The 18,591-nt window shown below is 38.6% G+C and overlaps 1 protein-coding gene across 1 annotated transcript in view; it reads right to left on the reverse strand.

The window, feature by feature from the left end:
* Positions 1-15,088: 15,088 nt before the first annotated feature.
* Positions 15,089-18,591, reverse strand: part of LOC144454317 (uncharacterized) — a 62,582-nt gene continuing 59,079 nt past the window's right edge. Inside the window, exon 3 of the mRNA XM_078146069.1 lies at positions 15,089-15,197. Within this exon, the coding sequence (XP_078002195.1) occupies positions 15,133-15,197 (65 nt within the window). The 3' untranslated portion in view covers positions 15,089-15,132. The remainder of the gene's footprint in view (positions 15,198-18,591) is intronic.

Below are 18,591 nucleotides of genomic sequence, written 5' to 3' on the forward strand. Positions count from 1 at the left end.
AGAGAAGAAATTGAGTTTAATACACTAAATTTCAGTTCTGAAATTAATGGAGCCCTGAAGGTAAATGTAATACACAAGTCAAAAGTTCTCATTTCTTTATATTTCACAAGGATTCTGAAAGGACCTTAAACCCAGTAAACCTTTCTCACATGGCAGCAAGACATCCCTATTCTTCCTTCTTCATTCTCCATTGCATTCCCTAGAGGGGCTATTCCAAGCCTTCTCCTTTCAGCTCAAGTCTCTGACACCACCCATTTGCCCCTTTCATCTCAGAAGAGGACCTTGCCTCATACTTTACTAAGAAAATTTTCTATGAGCTCCCTCTTCTCCGCTTCCCTAATGTTGAAACTTCATGATATTAGCCCCCATTTTCTCCTCTTTTATTTTAGTCAGTTGAAGATGTGGCCCTTTTCACCAAGGAAAACCTCTCTACTTTTACCCTTGATCCCATCCCATCTCATCTCCTACAACTACCCCTTCTTTCTCTAATCTTCAATCTCTCCTTATGCAACGTCTCATTCTCTGATACCTATAGGCATTCATAGGACTCCACTACTGACAGAAATTATTATTTCTCTCTTATATTAAGTAATCAGTTATTGAATTAAAACTGGGATGTTTTCAGAAGCCTGTAGATTGTTCAATCTCTGAAAGACATCATTGATTGATGAGATTGCCCAAATCTCCCAGTAGATGCCTTTTGATCCTGGGTGGAAGACCTCACCCAACTAGGGAGCCTAAGGAAGAATTTAATCTAATCTGGGTGAAACTGGACCCATTGTGTTCTAGTCTGACAGGTCTGAGTGATCAAAGTCACATCTTCCTCCCCCCCTGCCCCAGCTTCTCATTGTAATATTCATTCTCTCTCATACCTTGTTAACCAATCAGAGTCATTGCCACCCTCAGGAACACCCACTCTTCCAAGGGCATATGAGTGCTTTTTTTTCTTTTATAATTAATTTGTTTATTTTTAGTTTTCAACATTCACTTCCACAAGATTTTGAGTTTTTATTTTGTTCCTTCTCTCTCCTCCCCTCTCCCCAAGACGGAATGCTTGATATAGTTTCTACTTATACATTCATATTAAAGGTATTTTCATATTAATCACAATGTAAAGAAGAATTGAATCTAATGGGAGGAACCACGAGAAAGAAGAAACAAAACAAAGCAACAAAATAAAAGAAGAGCAAATAGTATGCTTCCATCTTTGTTCAGACTCCTAATTTCTTCCTCTGGATGTGGATAGCATTTTCCATTATGCATCTTTTGGAATTGTCTTAGATTCTTGCTAAGAAGAGCTAGGTCTATCAAAGCCAGTCATTGCACAATGTGGCTGTTACTGTGTACAATGTTCTCCTAGTTCTGTTCATCTCACTCTGCATCAGTTTATATAAGTCTTTCCCAGGTTTTTCTGAAGTCTGCCTGCTCATCATTTCTTATAGCACAATAGTATTCCATTACATTCATATACCACAACTTGTTAAGCCATTTCCCAATTGATAGGCATCCCCTCAATTTCCAATTCTTGGCCACCACAAGAAGAGCTGCTGTAAATATTTTTGTATATGTGGGTCCTTTTCTCATTTTTATGATCTCTTTGGGATACAGCCCTAAAAGTAGTATTGCCCGGTCAAAGGGTATGCACAGTTTTATAGCCCTTTGGGCATAGTTCCAAATTGTTCTCCAGAATGGTTGGGTCAGTTCACAGCTCTACCAACAATGCATTAGTGTTCCAATTTTCCCACATCTTCTCTAACATTTATCATTGTCCTGTTTTGTCATGTTAGCCAATCTGCTAGGTGTGATGTGATACCTCAGAATTGTTTTGCTTTGCATTTCTCTAATCAATAGTGATTTAGAGCACTTTTTCAAATGACTATAGATAGCTTTAGTTTCTTCCCCTGAAAACTGCCTGTTCATATCCTTTGACCATTTATCAATTGGGGAATGACTTGTATTCTTATGAATTCGACTCAGTTCTCTATATATTTTAGAAATGCGGCATTCAGGAGTGTCACTGACCCCCTTTATTAATTCCTGCTAGCATGATTAATAAAATGATACCCAGAAACTATATCTTTCAAGCTTTTTATGTCACACTATTCTTAAAAAACAACACAATTGATCATAAGATTCCCTCATGTTCTCCCTCCCACAATAAGATTCCTAGGGAAAAAAAATCAACTGTATATATTGTGCTCTGCTTCTCCTCTAACTCGCTTCTCAACCCTTTGCAATTTGGCTTCTTACCTCATAACTCAACTCTAACTGATGTTTCCCAAGTTACCAATGATCCCAGAATGGTCTAATCAGATGAACACTTTACCAGCCTTATTCTTCTTGCCATCTCTGAAGCACTTGACAATGCTGACCACCTTCTCCTCTTGAATACTCTCCCCTCAATGAGTTTTTTTCTCTTCTCTTTCCTGGTTCTTCTTCTCCCTAACCACCTCATTTTGCTCTCTTTTATTGGAAATTCATCAATCAATCAATCAACATCCATCAATCGATCAACAAATATTGATTAAGTGCCTAATAATAATTAAAAAGCTAACAATTGTATAGCATTTACCATGTGCCAGGTACCATGCTAAGCACTTTACAATTATTATCCTATTTTACCCTCACAACAACTCTTAGGAGGTAGGTGCTATTATTATCCCAGTTTTCCGGATAAGGAAACTGAAGCAAACAGAGATTAAATGACTTGCCTAGGGTCACAGAGCTAGGAAGTATCTGAACCCAGATTTAAACTTGGGTCTTCCTGGGGGCAGCTAGGTGGCACAGTGGATAGAGTACCCGCCCTGGAGTCAGGAGGACCTGAGTTTAGATCTGGCCTCAGATACATAACACTCACTTGCTTTGTGACTCTGGGCAAGTCACTTAACCCCAATGCCTCACTAATAAACTAAATGAAAATAAAATAAACTTAGGTCTTCTTACTCCAAGTCCAAGTGCTCTACCTACTGCACCACTTAGCTTTCTCGATATATGCCAGGCATTGTGCCTTGAACTAAGGGATATAAAGGCAAAAAGTAAAACCACCTCTACTCTCAAGAAGCTTACATTCTATAAGGGAAACCACACATACCTAGAGAATTATATACAGAAAAAATACATGCAACATAGGTAAGAGATAATTAAAGACAGTTGTGATAGGGGAGGGAACTACCAATCGAAGGAATGAAGAAAAGCATTCTGGAGAAGCCAGTGCTTGATCTGAGTCTTGAATGGAATAATAAAGTGTATGAGGTGGAAGTAAGGATGAATTGCCTTCCAGGAATAAGGCACAGCCAGTGCAAAGGCTCAGAGTTGGGAGATGCAGAGCCATAAATGATGAACAGGGAGAAGGGCACTCTAGACCACAGAGTGCCAGAAGCAGAAGAATACATAATGAGACTGGAAAGAAAGACTGCAGCAAAGTAATGAAAAGTTTTCAAAGCTAAATAGAGGAATTTATATTTGATCCTAGAGGCAACAGGGAGCCATTGAAGTTTGTTGAGGAGAGGAGTGACATGGCTCTATCTGTACTTGAGGAAAATCATTTCCACAGCTATTTGGAGGACATACTGGAAAGACTTGAGGCAGCAAAAACAATTAGTAGGCCAAAAAATAGTTCAAATGAAAGGTAATAAGGGCCTGAATTAAGGTGGTAGCTGTGTGAGAAGAGAGAAGAGGTAGAATGTGAAAGATGCTGTTGAGGTAGAAATGTCAAGATTTTGTAAGGGTTTGAATATATGGGGTGTGGGAGAATGGGGAGTTAAGCATAATAATAAGGTTATAAAGTTGGAAGACTGGAAGAATGGTGGTTCCCTTGACAGAAGTAAAGAAGTTTGGTGAAAGATTAAGTTTGAAGGAAATAGATAAGGAATTTTATTCTGAATCTTCATCCATAACATATTCCCTGCTATTGATGAATCTCTAGGCTGTCTCTCCTGTGCTTTCTCTTCTGTCTATACATATTCTTTCTTATTTTTTTAATTTTTATTTTCTTTGGTTTTATTTTATTTTTGTTACGTTTTGAGTTCTGAGTTGTGTCCTTCCCTCCCAAGCCCACATTAGAGAAGACCAACAAATGATAAAGATATATATATGTGGAACCATACAATACATACTTTCATATGTCAGTTTTTCTCTGGAGGTAGATAGCACTTTCCTTCATAGGTCCTTCATAGTTGATTCAAATGATCATATTACTTAGAACATTACTCATGCAAGTCTTCCCATGTTTTTCTAAAACCAACCTGCTTGTCATTTCTTACAGCACAGCAGTATTCCATCACACATTCTCTCTTAATAACTTCATCAGCTCACATGAGTTCAGTTATCCTCTTGAGAGCTATATGTACATCACTCTCCTGAAATTCCCATATCACCAACTGCCTATGGCCATTTCAAAGTATTTTAAAATTTTATTTTATTTTTAATTTATGGAAACAAGCATTTCCATAACATAGTACAATAAAAAGGATGATTGCACATTAAACTGCAAATCTACTATGCACAACTTGCTATTCCTTTCAAATATACAACAAAATTATCATGTAAATTTCTTTTTTCCCCTTTTTTTCTTCCTTCCCCTCCCTGCTCTAGAGATGACTACCATTAGACACAAATAGCTGTGCGTGTATGTGTGTATATATATATATATATATATATATATATATATATACACAAACACATTTGTATATATATATATATATATATATATACACAAACACATTTGTATATATATGTATATATACACACATAAATATACATATACACATACATGTGTATGTATATATATATTATATATATATATATGTAAAATTATTCCATACATACTTCTATTAATCATTTCTTCCTTTGGATGCAGATAGTATCTTTCTTCATATGTCCTTCATAGTCAATTTGGGTATTTATAATACTCAAAAAACCTCATTCACTCAAAGTCATTTTTTTAATATTTATTTATTTAGTTTTAGTTTTCAACATAAGATTTCGAATTTTAAATTTTCTCCTCCTGATATATGCTATACATGTGCAATCATATTAAATATATTTTCACATTAGTAATGTTGTAAAGAAGAATTAGAACCAAAGGGGAAAACCATGAGAAAAAAAAAACAAAGAAAAAAAAAGAGAGAGAAAAATAGTATGTTTTGATCCGCATTCAGACCCCATAGTTCTTTATCTGGATGTGGAGAGCATTTTCTATCATGAGTTTTTTGGAACTGTCTTAGTTCATTGTGCTGCTGAGAAGAGCTAAGTCTCTCAACATTGATCATCCCACAATGCTGCTGTTACTGTGTACAATGTTTTCCTGGTTCTGCTCACTTCATTCAGCATCAGTTCTGAAGTCCTCCTATTCATCATTTCTTATAGAACAATAGTATTCCATTACATTCATATACCACAACTTGTTCAGCCATTCCCCAATTGATGGGCATCCCCTCAATTTCCAATTTCAAAGTCATTCTTAAAACAATATTGCTGTTACTGTATACAGTGTTCTCTTGGTTCTGCTCATTTCACTCTTCATTATTTCATACAAGTGTTTCCATGTTTTTCTGAGTTCACTGATCTCATCATTTTTCATAGCACAGTATTATTACACTGCAAAGTAGATGTCTCATAAGCATCTCAATTTCAATATGTCCAAATCAACTCAGTATCTTTCTCTCTGAATCTATTCCTCTTCCCACTTCCCTTTCCCTATCAAAAGCACCACTATCCTTCTAGTCACAACCCTACCCATGGCCTTTCTAAAAGAGCCATTTTAAATTCTTCATCCTTTCTAACCTCACTTATCAAATCAGTTGCCAAATCTTCTCAATTATAACTCCACAACATCACTTGCATTTGCCTCCTATCCTTTCCTACAGCCGTCATTCTACTTGGGTCTTTGTCATCCCATGCCTAGGTTATTGCAATAGTCTCTTAATTGATCTCCCTATCTCCAGCTTCCACTGTAACCAATCCAATCTTCACATAGCTGCAAAGAAGGTATTCCTAAGGTGTAGGTGTGAGTACATAATACCCCTGCTCAATAAACTCCTGTGACTGCCTGTTACTTTTCAAATGCATACTCCTCTGTTTGCCATTTCAAAGCCTTTCACCTCCTTTTCTAGGCTTATTACACACTACTCCCTTTCACACACTTGACACTCCTGCCAAACCTGCTTTTTTATTGTTTCTCACACATAGCATTTACCTCCTACCTCCATAACTTTCCAGGTTGTCCTCCATGCCTCGAATATACTCTCTCCTCACTTCTGCCTTTTTATATCTAATTATCTAATTTCTTTCAAAGATCCTACATCCTATATAATGCTTTTTCTGACTTCCCCCACCTTAACTCACTCTCCAACTCCCCCCACAAAAAACTTTGCATTTATTTTTTTATATATTGTATATATTTATGTAGCTATGGTATATGTTATCTCAATGGAATGTAAGCTGCTTGAAGGCAAAGAATGTTTTACTTTTGTCTTGGTATTCTCTATACCTAGCATAGGTCATGGCCTTTAGGAGGCGCTTGATAAATGCTTGTTGGGTTTTTTTGATTGACAGGTACAATTTCACACATATTACTGATTAGAGACCAAACTGGTCTAATGTCTATCAGCAAGCAAGAACAATATACTCATTCATCAAATAGGGCCCTGGTGATAGTTCTTTTGTGAAGGATAGTCTTTTGCTAGCTTAGGAATTAATACCCAGTTAGTTCCTAGATTATAATTGTCCTGTGAAAACAGTAAGTGATTTTGGCCCCTCTTCAGAATTGAAAATAAAATTGGGCTATGCATACATACTTATGAAATTTAAGCACATTATGTCTTCCTAACAAGTACTACTATTGATCTTAATGAATTAAGGAGAGCTAAATTCAAATGATAGGGGATTGAAGTTGACAAAGAAAAGTAAACAGTGACATCCTGATAATGGATTTGCTAATAGTTCTTTCTTTTTTGGGTACAGTCCCAGTTTCTCCATAGAATACATATTATTATTATTATTAAAATACCTTGGGCTGAGGTAATGTGTACTTTGGGGTTCCTAATATCTGATAGATCAGAATATTTAATATAAACACACAGAACTATTCAGATAAAAGCTGGATACAAAGTATTGAGCCAGAAGTATTATAGTAGTAATAGTCACTGAAATGGAGTCAGAAGCCATAGGTTTGTATCCCAGCTCTTCCACTTACTGGTTATTTGACCTTTCACAATACCTAATGTCTCTGGAACTCTTCATCTGTAAAATGGGTGGAATGGACTAGATGACTTACTTTGAGCTCTAAATCTGGGATCCTACTGGTGATATGTCATTGTCTTGTGAATTTAAATAACCTTTTCTGCTTTCTGCCAGATTGGTAAGGTTTATTGCTTACCTAATATAGTACAATGTTGGGAGAAATAAGAAGGTATTAATGAATCATCCTGAACTTTTGGATTTAGGCACTGTATTAATGTCCACTACTATAAATTCAGTAGAGTACAAGGGTGTATGAACTACTTGGGATAAACAACAATTTCGAAATGTTTGTCATGGCAAGACAGTACAAAGACAGGAGTATTGAAGATTGGAAAAAGGTAGCTTTTACAGATGAAACTCCCTTTTTCAACTTGTTTTGCCTTTTCCTAGCTAATGTGAACATCTTTGTGGCTAGAAATCTAGTATTGGAGTCAAGAAGGCCTGGCTTCAAATTCTGCCTCTGATAGGCACTGGCTGTATGACACACCACCCAGTCACCTAACCACGAAATTCTCTAAGGCTAAAGTGTAAATGAGGCGATGATCTGGAGCAATTGAGGGAATTTTCACCCTGATCATCCCCTAACAAAAAATGAAGTCACAGGTTCAACGCCTCCTAAAAAAATCCTTTATACATATTTTGTGTTCAAGATGACTAAAAATAATGAGATTTTTTAAAATACCAAAATGTGTAGGATATAACATCAAAACAGAATCTTTCCTATGATTTCCCTAGTATTCCAGATGAATTCTGTTCCTTTAATAAGTCAGAGTTTGCATACCATTTCCTCCCTCTGATATAATGTATGTAATTTTTCCCAATCTTAAAGCACTCTATAGACATAAGCTATTATTATTATCGTTGTTATTATTAGCTGTTCTTCTCTTCTTGCTTATGTTCTTCAATAAGCAGTTTTCTCAAGCACCAGACCTGATCCAGGATTGAGTAAGCACTGGAAAACTTTCATAGGATGATAGATCTAGAACTGAAAGATTTTCTTAGAAGTCTAGTCCAATCCTCTCATTTAAATGATGAAAACTGAGGCTCAGGGTGGGTTAAATAACTTCTGAAAAATGGAAGGTGCCTAAGGGGGCCTAAGTCTGTCCCCTCAACACCTCTGCTTTTTGACCCACTGGCTTTCTAAATAAACCTCTGCAGATCCCCAACAGACTATTGATGGCAACTGTGATGGCAAAGGGACACAATTGTTGCATTTAAGCATTTAAAAAGCAGACAGTGGAAGAGGGATTACTTATGAGAACCAAGGTCTATAGATTCCTACTCCCATATTCCTTTCTTTTTTCTTTACAATTTTACAAATATTATTTCATTTTATCCTTACAATAACTCTGGAACACAAGTGCTATTATCACTCCTCATTTTATAGCTGAGGAAATTGAGGCAAACAAAGATTACATGACTTTCCTAAGGTCACATAGCTAATAAGTGTCTGAGAATGAATTTGAGTTTAGATCTCCCTAACTCCAGGTCCAGTGCTCTATCCACTATTCCACCTATTTTCCTCTAAGAAGGAAACAAACAATTATTAGGCACATACTATGTGCTTAGCACTATGATAAATGCCACACAAACATTATCTCATTTGATCTTCATAGCAATGCTGGAAGGTAGGCAATATTATTATCTCAATTTTACAGTTAGGATTGTCAAGAAAATAAACCAAAACCAGCAGGATTTACATAAATCTGAAACATAGTAATGCATATATGTATATAAAAATATTACTTATTGAATCTATAAAAGGCATAGTTGCATATTTATTATGCTAAGTCATTTAATGAGATGGACTACTTATAATGATTCCTTAGCCCCCAGGAGTCTGAGGCTCACAGAGTGGAAATCACTGCTCAAAATCTGTAACTCTGCCCAAACTGACCTACCAAGTACATCTATTTCCACAGGACCTCAATGACACCTCGCTATCAAGACTGATCTAATAAACTACTGTTATTACTGTGGTGTTAATGGTTGATAGCAATTTAATAGACCTCTACTTCCCAGTATATTTTCATTTTAATAGGGGACCCAATCCCATATTCATCCATTCATTAAACAAGTATTTAGTGAGTAATTTAGTGAGTACCTACTGGGGGCCAGCCTGGATACAAAGAAATGAATCTACCGGCAGAAATTCAGACACCCTGAGAGAGAGTCCATTAGGGAAGATATGAGAGAGGAGGGAGATAAAGAGCTTTACCAGAAGCTCACAAATCATAACATATAGGCATCCACGAGAGAGTGTGTTTGGAGATTCCAGCGTTAACAGTGAAAGTATTGGGATACTTTTTGCCTGAAAAATGTTACTATTCTATCAGGAAAATTAATCACCTTCAATTTAATTTATGAAGGAGCTTATCAAAGTATCTAGACCACTGGACTTGGAGTAAAGAAGTCCTGGGCTTCACTCTACTTAAGTCCAGTATTCCATTCACTAAATGTTCTGTGCCACCTAGCTAGCTGTCTCAGCTCTCAGTGCACATTACTATGCTATAATCCTGGAAAGGTGGGGCAGCTAGGTGGTGCAGTGGATAGAGCACTGGCCCTGAAGTCAGGAGTTCAAATCTGGACTCAGACCAAACACTCAACACTTACTAGCTGTGTGACCCTGGGCAGGTCACTTAACCCCAACTGCCCTAAAAAAAAAAAAAGACTGGAAAGGTAGGTTGAGGCTAAGTAGTAAAGAACTGTAAATGTTAAATGGAGGAGTTTATACTTGATCCTAGAGGCAACAGAGAGCCACCAGAGTTTATGGAGTAGGGTAGTGCCTTGGTCAGACCTGAACTTCAGAAAAATCGCTTTGGCAATTACATAGAGGATGGACTGGTGAGGGCAGACTTAAAAAAAAAGGGCCAATGAAGAAGTTGTAGCAATAGTTGAGGAAAGAGCTGATGGTAATGAGGGCCTGAACTAAGGTGATGGTCATGTGGAAGAGGAGGAGATGTGGTGAAGGTAGACTCAACAAAATGTGTCAATTGACTGGCTATGAGAGAGAATGCAGATAATGCCAAGGTTATGAACTTAAACGACTGAAAGGATGGTGGTACACTCAACCAAGACAGGGGCATCCATGAGGCACCCATGGGGCATCCATGGGGCAAATGTTAAGGAGAAGTTACTCCCATCTAGACAATTTTTCTACCTATGAGTTGACTCTACCTCAAAAATTGTAAAGGTCATGGTAGCTCTTCAGAACGTGAACTTCCTTGAGCAGTCTGAGGCAAGATTTAAACTCAAGTCTTCCTGACTCCTGGTCTAGCGCTCTATCCACTGTCTGTAATGCCAGGGCTACTAAATTAAGCTGGACCCTTGTTCTGGCAGAACAGTGGCCTGGCTAAGACCAGCCCACAGCCAGAGTGACAATTGAAAACGACTCATATGCTTCAGAATCCTCAGTGATTTAGATTTTAGCTCCGTAGCAGAATGTTAGATACCTTGTAGGCTGAGTATTTTAATTCAAGGCTGATCCTAACCCTCTAGGACCATTACCAAGGGGTACAGTGTCCTCCATAGCCAGAATAGTCTTGTATTAAAACAGATCAGCCTTGAAAAGACATTGAGTAGAAAAACTTCATGTCAGTCAACAGACATTTATTAAACACTTTCCATGTGGATAAATCTAGATCCAAGGCAGCCTGTATGAACATAGTTGACATCCTTGGAGGAAAGTTAAGATTCTAACAATCTTATTAACTTCAAGTATCTTGGTCATAGCTCAGTTTTTATAGGATTTCATTTTACTTAAAATATTAATAACCCCTTAAATAATTAGCTGAATAATTTCTCAAAAATTTTCAAATTTTTAACCTTTTTTATCAAAAAAAAAAAAGCTTTCTGTTCAGGAGAAGGCAAAAAATAACTTTGCCATAATACATAATGTATGAGTCATGGAATAGGCTTGAATAATTTGCAGACACATTGCTATTGAGTCATCATGAATGATACAAGACCATTTGAATGTTCTTGAAGCTAAACCTTTTACAATTTATAGGAGAACAAAAATACTACTACTTTCTTTTGCATTATTATGACTCCTAGCTTTTTCTTTGCCTTTATGAGGGGTGCTAAGGTTATATGATAACAGTACCATTTCATAGATGAGGGAATTGAGGCACCAGGAGGTCAACTGACTTTCTAAGCATCCCAGAATAAATCACTTGTGGAGCCTGGTATAAAATCCATGCCTCCCTTAAATTTGTCTAGTATATTTCCTTCCAATAGACTGCAGTAGGGTGAAAAAAAAAAGATACTCATAAATTTAGCCTACTTTCTCCCGTGACATGTAAAAATGCCATGATACAAAAGTAGTGGGCCAACTAACAGGGCTATGTTACATATAATTCTATCAATTATATTTTAAGCATACCTCTTTTTAGATGGACAATTATAAAGTCGATATTTCCACTCTTTTTTTTTTTGGCTAGGCAATGGGGTTTAGTGACTTCCCCAGGGTCACACAGCTATTAAGTGTTATATCTTGAGGTCAGATTTGAACTCAGGTCCTCAAATCCAGGGCCAGTGCTCTATCCACTGCGCCACCTTGCTGCCCCAGATATTTCTACTCTTCCCCAAGGGCCACAATGATTGCTTCTGCTTTTGAAATCACTGGAATCCACCCCTTAAATTCTGATCACAAAAATGTTTCCACTACCCCCATGCTCTCCTGATAAAGCCAGGTTAACAGCCCATTGATTTCCTTGGTGTTTCAGAGATTCTTTCTACTTTAACATTTTAGAATTAGCTAGGTGGCAATGGAACATACAACTTGCAGTCCATCAGACCTGAATTCAAAATCTTCCTTCTGATACTTATTAACTCTGTGACCTTATCCCTTAACCTCTGTCTCATTTTCCTCAACTGCAAAATAGGAATAATAACAGTGCCCAGCTCCCAGGGCTGTTGTGTGGATAAAATGAGTTAACAAGTGGAAAGTGTTTTGCAAACCTTAAAACACTATATACATGCAAGTTACTATTATTGTTATTATTATCATTTGTTGCTTGTACTTTGTTCTCAGAAAGGATCAATGACATCAGGAGGGCGATGTCTTGACTTACAAGTGAACTGGATTTAAGTGAGGCAGGGCTGTGCAAAGTCATCAGCCTTGCTCTCTCCTCCATAGTCATCAGAATCCAGCGGTAAGACATAGGTCAGGATGATGGCCCTGGATGCAATGGGAGACCTTGGCCTTTTTTAGTTAAAGTCTTTCCTGAGTCTCAGTTTGTCTGAGGCAACACCCATTCAGTGATTAAAGGCGAGGTAGGAAGCGAGGCAAAAGATGGCCTAGTTTGCTTCACAAAAGAGTCATTCTGGGAGAGGAAGACGCTCAGAGTTTCTGGCCAGAACACAAACAATTGCTATTAATACTCCATTATTATTACAGATCCTTGACATGAGTAGCCCTATTAGAAAACAAATACCCTTCCCTACCCAGGGAGGACTAGTGAAACAAGGGTCAGTCTGACTTCCCCTGGTTTACTCTTTAATTTTGAAAGGGGGCCTCTGCATCCCTGAAGACTAGGCCAGACAGAACCTTTCCCCTAGCAGCACTCTGTGGACCCCAGAGCAGAGTAACTGGAACACGGTTTTACCTTCCAGGGGTTACCATCCACCTCTCTACATTGCTACTATTTCACTGAGCATTCATTCCTTTAGGTCTTCCCTCAGAAACTAAGCAGTTCTACACTTGACTCATACTCCTGCTACGATCCAAACCCTTCCGAAGAGGGGAGTACATGTTAGTAGGGAGTAACAGATGGAGGTAATTAAGGGCAACTAAATGTCTGGGATTTTTTTTTTACCTGTTCTGATTTACAAGAAGTGAATAGCCAAACACCTATAGCAAATGTTGTCTGAACCACTCATTCAGGTATTCAATCATACAAAGATAGGGACTGGACCTGGGATTTCACTGCTATACGGAACTTACAGATATGAAAATCCCTTCTATTAATGCAGGTAGAGACATGCTCTACAGCTTGGAGAGTTGCCCTGAGAGGTTAAGTCACTTACCAGGGTCTCAAAGTCAGTATGTCATAGGTGAGACTTAAACCCAGACTTTCCCGGCTCTGAAGGCTGCCTCTTTACCTACTACCCTTCCTGTTGATTTCTATTGTTACTTCCCCATTTTATACCATATATTTTGTCTATCTACTGGCAATGTCACTTTCTTTAAGGTGGGGATCATGCCTCTTACTACTCTGTACTCCACATGGCACCTACCTAGCACGATGCTTTGTACACAGTAGGTCCTCAATAAAGATTTGTTGAATAAAGTGAATGAATGAATGAATGAACGAATATTAATAGAGAATGATAATGCCAACGGAGTAGGATGACTCATCTCCTCTGTAGATAATTAAGAACAAGACAGATACACATATGACTGGAAAGGTTTAGCCTAGCAGCAAAAGCATAAATTAAATTTCCTTTGGAAGATTCTTATAGACCAGAGGTTTTTTTATTTCTGTGCTCTGAACTCACCATAACTGGAATCTTCTTCTGTTCCTGTCTTTTCATGGGTTTTTAAGTTCCAAAATACCATTTTTACTCAAGTAGGTATATTCAGAGTTTCTTAAAGGAGATGCTCTATGTGAATAAAGGTGAAGATCTTGATAAAGGAGATTTCACTATAATACCTCCATAAAAATGAAAAAAAATTTAATTAAATTTAAAGAGCTCTAAAATAGCATGGGAGTCTTATATAGTAGAATCAGCATTCCATTCTAATATCAGCTACAGGTATTTTAGGAAAAAATGTAAAAAGTAGCATGATAACAAAACAGTCCTACCCTTCATTATTTTTTTTCCTTTTAATTTTTTTTTTCTAGTGAAAGAAAACTTATCTGGATATAGGATATAGCATATAGGCTCTGTGACTAATATTATGTGAGAATTAAGCTTTTATTGTAGAGTCACAGAATGTTAGAGCTTGAAGGAACCTTAAAGGTCAATCTTGAGTAACCCAACCTCCTTTGATTAGCCTACTAAGAAAAACAAAATAGCAGCTAGTTGCGACAAGTTAGGGTAGCTAGGTGGCATATTGGATAGAATGTTAGACCTAAAGTCAGACTCAAGTTCCTGAGTTCAGCTCTGGCCTCAGACACTTACTAGGTATGTGAGCCTGGATAAGTCACTTCACCCTGTTTGCGTCAGTTTTCTCATCTGTAAAAAGAGCTGGAGAAGGAAATGGCAAACCATTTAGTATCTTAGCCAAGAAAACCCCAAATGGGGTCACAGAGAGTTGGATACAACTGAAAAATGACTTTACTACAAGCTAGCAATTTTTAAAACCTAGTTTAATGTGTGGGATTTAAATGTCAAAATTATAATAACTAATATTAATGTGTTGCTTTAAAGTTTGCAAAGCACTTTACACAAATCATTTAATTTGAGCTCATAACTCACAAGGTAGATACACTGGGTATCATTGGCCTCATTTTTATGGATGTGGAAACTGAGGAGGTTAAATGACCTGTCCAGGCCACATTCCAAAGCAAGTGACAGAACTAGGATTTGGATTCCTAACTCCAAATCCATTATACGATCTACTCTGTTGCAAATGGGTGTGTATTATACATCGTCATAATTACTTATGAATTCATCCATTAAACCAATAATTATTGAGCACCAACTTTTTGTCAGACATCATGCTATGAGGGGCACAAAGACATATAATATCAAACCTAATCTCTGTATTCCAGGAGCGTGCAGTATAGTTTTGAAGATAAATTTATTAACAACTATCAAGCAAGATACAATATGATAAGTACCATATGAGGATTACGAGAGGCCCTGGAGATTGTGCAGTCCAACCTCTCATTTTATGGATGAGAAGACCAAGCCCAGAGAAATAAAGAGACCTGTACAAAGTCACACCATTTGGGGCTTAATCTTTGATGCCGCACCGAGAAGTTTGAAGAAGTCAATCCATGTCCCTAGAAAGAGGAGAAGAATGGATCATAGAAATGCTTGTACATTTTAAGGCAATGAACTCAGCTAGCATGGGCATAGGTAGGATAGTTGAACCCCACTGAAAGCCCGGCTAGTTTAATAGCATGTCAGTTTAATATGGTTTCCTGATTTCTCTAGTAAGACTGTTAAATCTAGGGTTAGGCACTGGGACAGTAGACAAGCAGATGGTTAAAGGGAGTGTCCAAGTGTCAAAGAAGAGGCAATATAGTAATATAGTGAACAAATTGGACTGAACATCGAAAAACTAATCTATTCCAGGCCAGGCTCTGAACCTTGTCTAAGTCACAACCTCTACCTGGAAGGTTCCATGATTTCGGCGTTAGAAAAGGGGGTATTCCAGCGTCCAGGTGTCAAGGACCTACCAAAATCCCAAACATGGATGGCCCTTTTAACTGCCAGACTGAAAACCCATTGTCAAAGTCAAGGGCCGGTTGTTGTTGAATCATTTCTGTTGTGGCCCCACTTGGGGTTTCCTTGGCAGAGACACTGGAGTGGTTTGCCATTTCCTTCTCCAGCTCACTTTTACAGATGGGGAAACAGGCAAACAGGTTTCCATGACTTGCCCGGGGTCACACAGCTAGTAAGTGTCAAATATCCGAGGTTGGATTTGAATTCAGGTACTCCTGACTTCAAGGCTGGAACTCTATCCACTGCACCACCTAACTGCCCCAAGGGAGTATTTTCTTTTTTTTTTAGAGTTAATGTTATATGTGAAACATTTATCTCTGAATACACTGCTGATTTAGTCCCTCAAAACTCTCCTGCCCTCAGTGAGCCCTAGCCACCTCTGACCACAGCTAAATCTTTAGACCCAGGATTTCCTTTCATGCTATATAAATGACTCTGATCTCATACTTTCTTCCTAGGATTGGAGGATAACATGGACTCTTTGCAGGTCCTGAAAACATTACAAATACATATATACATATAGATAGATAGATAGATAGATAGATAGATAGATAGATAGATAGATCCATATATCCATACACACATATATACATACACAGGTGTGTGTGTATATATATCTACCTCCAGGGGGGTCTGGCACTTTTATCCTGCAGGGAATACATGTGTGTGCATGTAGGTATATATGTGTGTATACATGTACATATGCCTATGCCTATACATATACATGGATAAAAGTACCATCTTCTTGGAGGAAAGCCAGATAGGTGGTGGAAAAAAAAAACCCTGTAGACCTAGGTCCACTGAGGAAGGGCTAGTCCTATGGCCCTCTGCTCCCATACCATCCCTAACCATCTAGCACCTTCTGCCCCCTGCCTCAGCAGCTTTCCATGCAAGTTAGAAGGGAGTAAGGGCAGGAAAGAAGCATTATGTAGCTCTTTGGCACAAGGGAAGCTCTCCATTCATTTCTGCCCTTTAGACTTACTCACCAGCTAATAGCTTCCTATTAGTCACTGAGTGAATGACCCCTCTCCTTAAAGAGACTAGCTCCCTGTTGGCCTGCTCTGCAAACCTTCTGCACAAATTCAAATAGGTGCCTAATGATGGAAAGCAACTGAACAATCTAGATGCTTTTTTTTGCCTAGGATCTGATCAAGAAAGCTGCCCTTTCTTGTTCTATCTCATAGATTCAGAGCTAGAAAGGAGCTTGGAAGGCCAAGTAGCCCAATCCCCCTCATTTTACAGATGAGGAAACTGAGGGCCAAAGAGATTAAGCAGCTTGCCCAACCTCACACAGCTATTAAGTAGCAAAGCCAGAATTTGAACCCAAGTCCTTGGACTTTAGACCCTGTGTTCTTTTCCACTGTAGCATGCCACCTCTCACTAGATGACCAATTCTCAGAGGGGCTGACCAGTTCCACCAGGGAAAAGGACACACATACAGAAATCAGGCATATTTTCTCCTGGAATTTATAAATGAAGGGTTTTAAGGAGATACTTCTCTCCTGCTCAAGACACAATAGGCCAGGCACCATGCCATCCACTATCCTGCCAAAGCATCCCATAGGTGCCATGAAGAGAATGGTTTGGTTCCACTCCCCACTTTTCTCAGCGGTTCTTAAGATCTGTTGACTCAAGCAGCGTGACCCACTATAATCCTGGAGCGCTCCAAAGCTTGCTACTGAGAGCCAGTCTCCTGATCCCAGCTGGTCTCTGACTTTGATAAAGAAAACTCAGAACTCCTCTGGGAATCAAAGGACTTCTGGGACATATTTAGAGCCACGGAAGCTACAGCTTTGCCCTCATGTGGCATCCCCCCTTCCCCTCCCATTTCTAGAAGATATTTTGTGGGTGAGGAAGCTATTCACTTTTCTGCTCCCTCTCACCTCTAGTCTGAAAGGCACATCCATTATACCAGCTGGACATGTTAGCAGGATTTCTGCCATAATACATCTTAACACCAATATAACTGGGCTTCTTTCACACCGTTCCTGAAATCTGTGCCAACCAACCACTTGTCTCTCCAAAACATGTAGCAGAAAAAAATGAAGAATTTATTCCACCATTTCCTGGCTCCTGCTCCCCACACACTCTGCTTATGGTAGGTGACTTTCACTGTTGCTCAGTTGTTTTTCAGTCACATATGATTCTTCATGACTTCATTTGGGATTTTCTTGACAAAGATATGGGAGTGGTTTGCCATTTCCTTTTCCAGCTTATTTTGCAGATGAGGAAACTGAGGCAAACAAGGTTAAGTGACTTGCCCAAGGCCACACAGCTAGTATGTATCTGAGGCCAGATTTGAACTCAGGAAGATGAGTCTTCCTGACTCTAGACTCTGCACTCTATTCACTGCACCACTTAGCCGCCCACCTAGGAGATGATGCTCACTTCCAGATTATCCAAAATAGAGTACTAAAAAGTGCATTTCCCTAGAGAACTTAGGCTAGATCAGATCTGGCTCTCTACCTATCATCTTAATTCAGAACAGTAAGAACCTAGCAATTTTCCATCTAAAGCTAGAAGCAGCAAGGTGATGCAATGGATAAGTCCTGGCATCAAGAAGATCTGAGTTCAAATTCCACCTCAGTTACTGGTTGCATAACCCTGCGCAAGTCATTTAATCTTTATCCATCTCAGTGCCCTCATCTGTAAAATGTACAAAAGTAGCACCTATCACCCCACCAGTGTTGTTGTGAGGATCAAATGAGATAATATTTGTAAAGTCTGTAGTACGGTGTTTGGCATAATGTAGGTACTTGATAAATGCTAGTTTCTTTCCAAGAGCTGCCGTCTACCCTGTGCTCTATGGGTATTACCGCTGCCATGCCAAATCTGATTCTTTCACTGCCACTTTGCCCATTCCCCATATTAGCTAAAGGTTTTTGTTGGTCTGGCTCATCCTAAACCATCCTTTCTGCCATATACACAGGGAGTGGGATATGGAAGTAA

Source organism: Phascolarctos cinereus, unplaced genomic scaffold (genome assembly GCF_003287225.1).
Source record: "Phascolarctos cinereus isolate Bilbo 61053 unplaced genomic scaffold, phaCin_HiC Scaffold_726;HRSCAF=1367, whole genome shotgun sequence".
In the NCBI taxonomy this organism is placed as follows: domain Eukaryota; kingdom Metazoa; phylum Chordata; class Mammalia; order Diprotodontia; family Phascolarctidae; genus Phascolarctos; species Phascolarctos cinereus.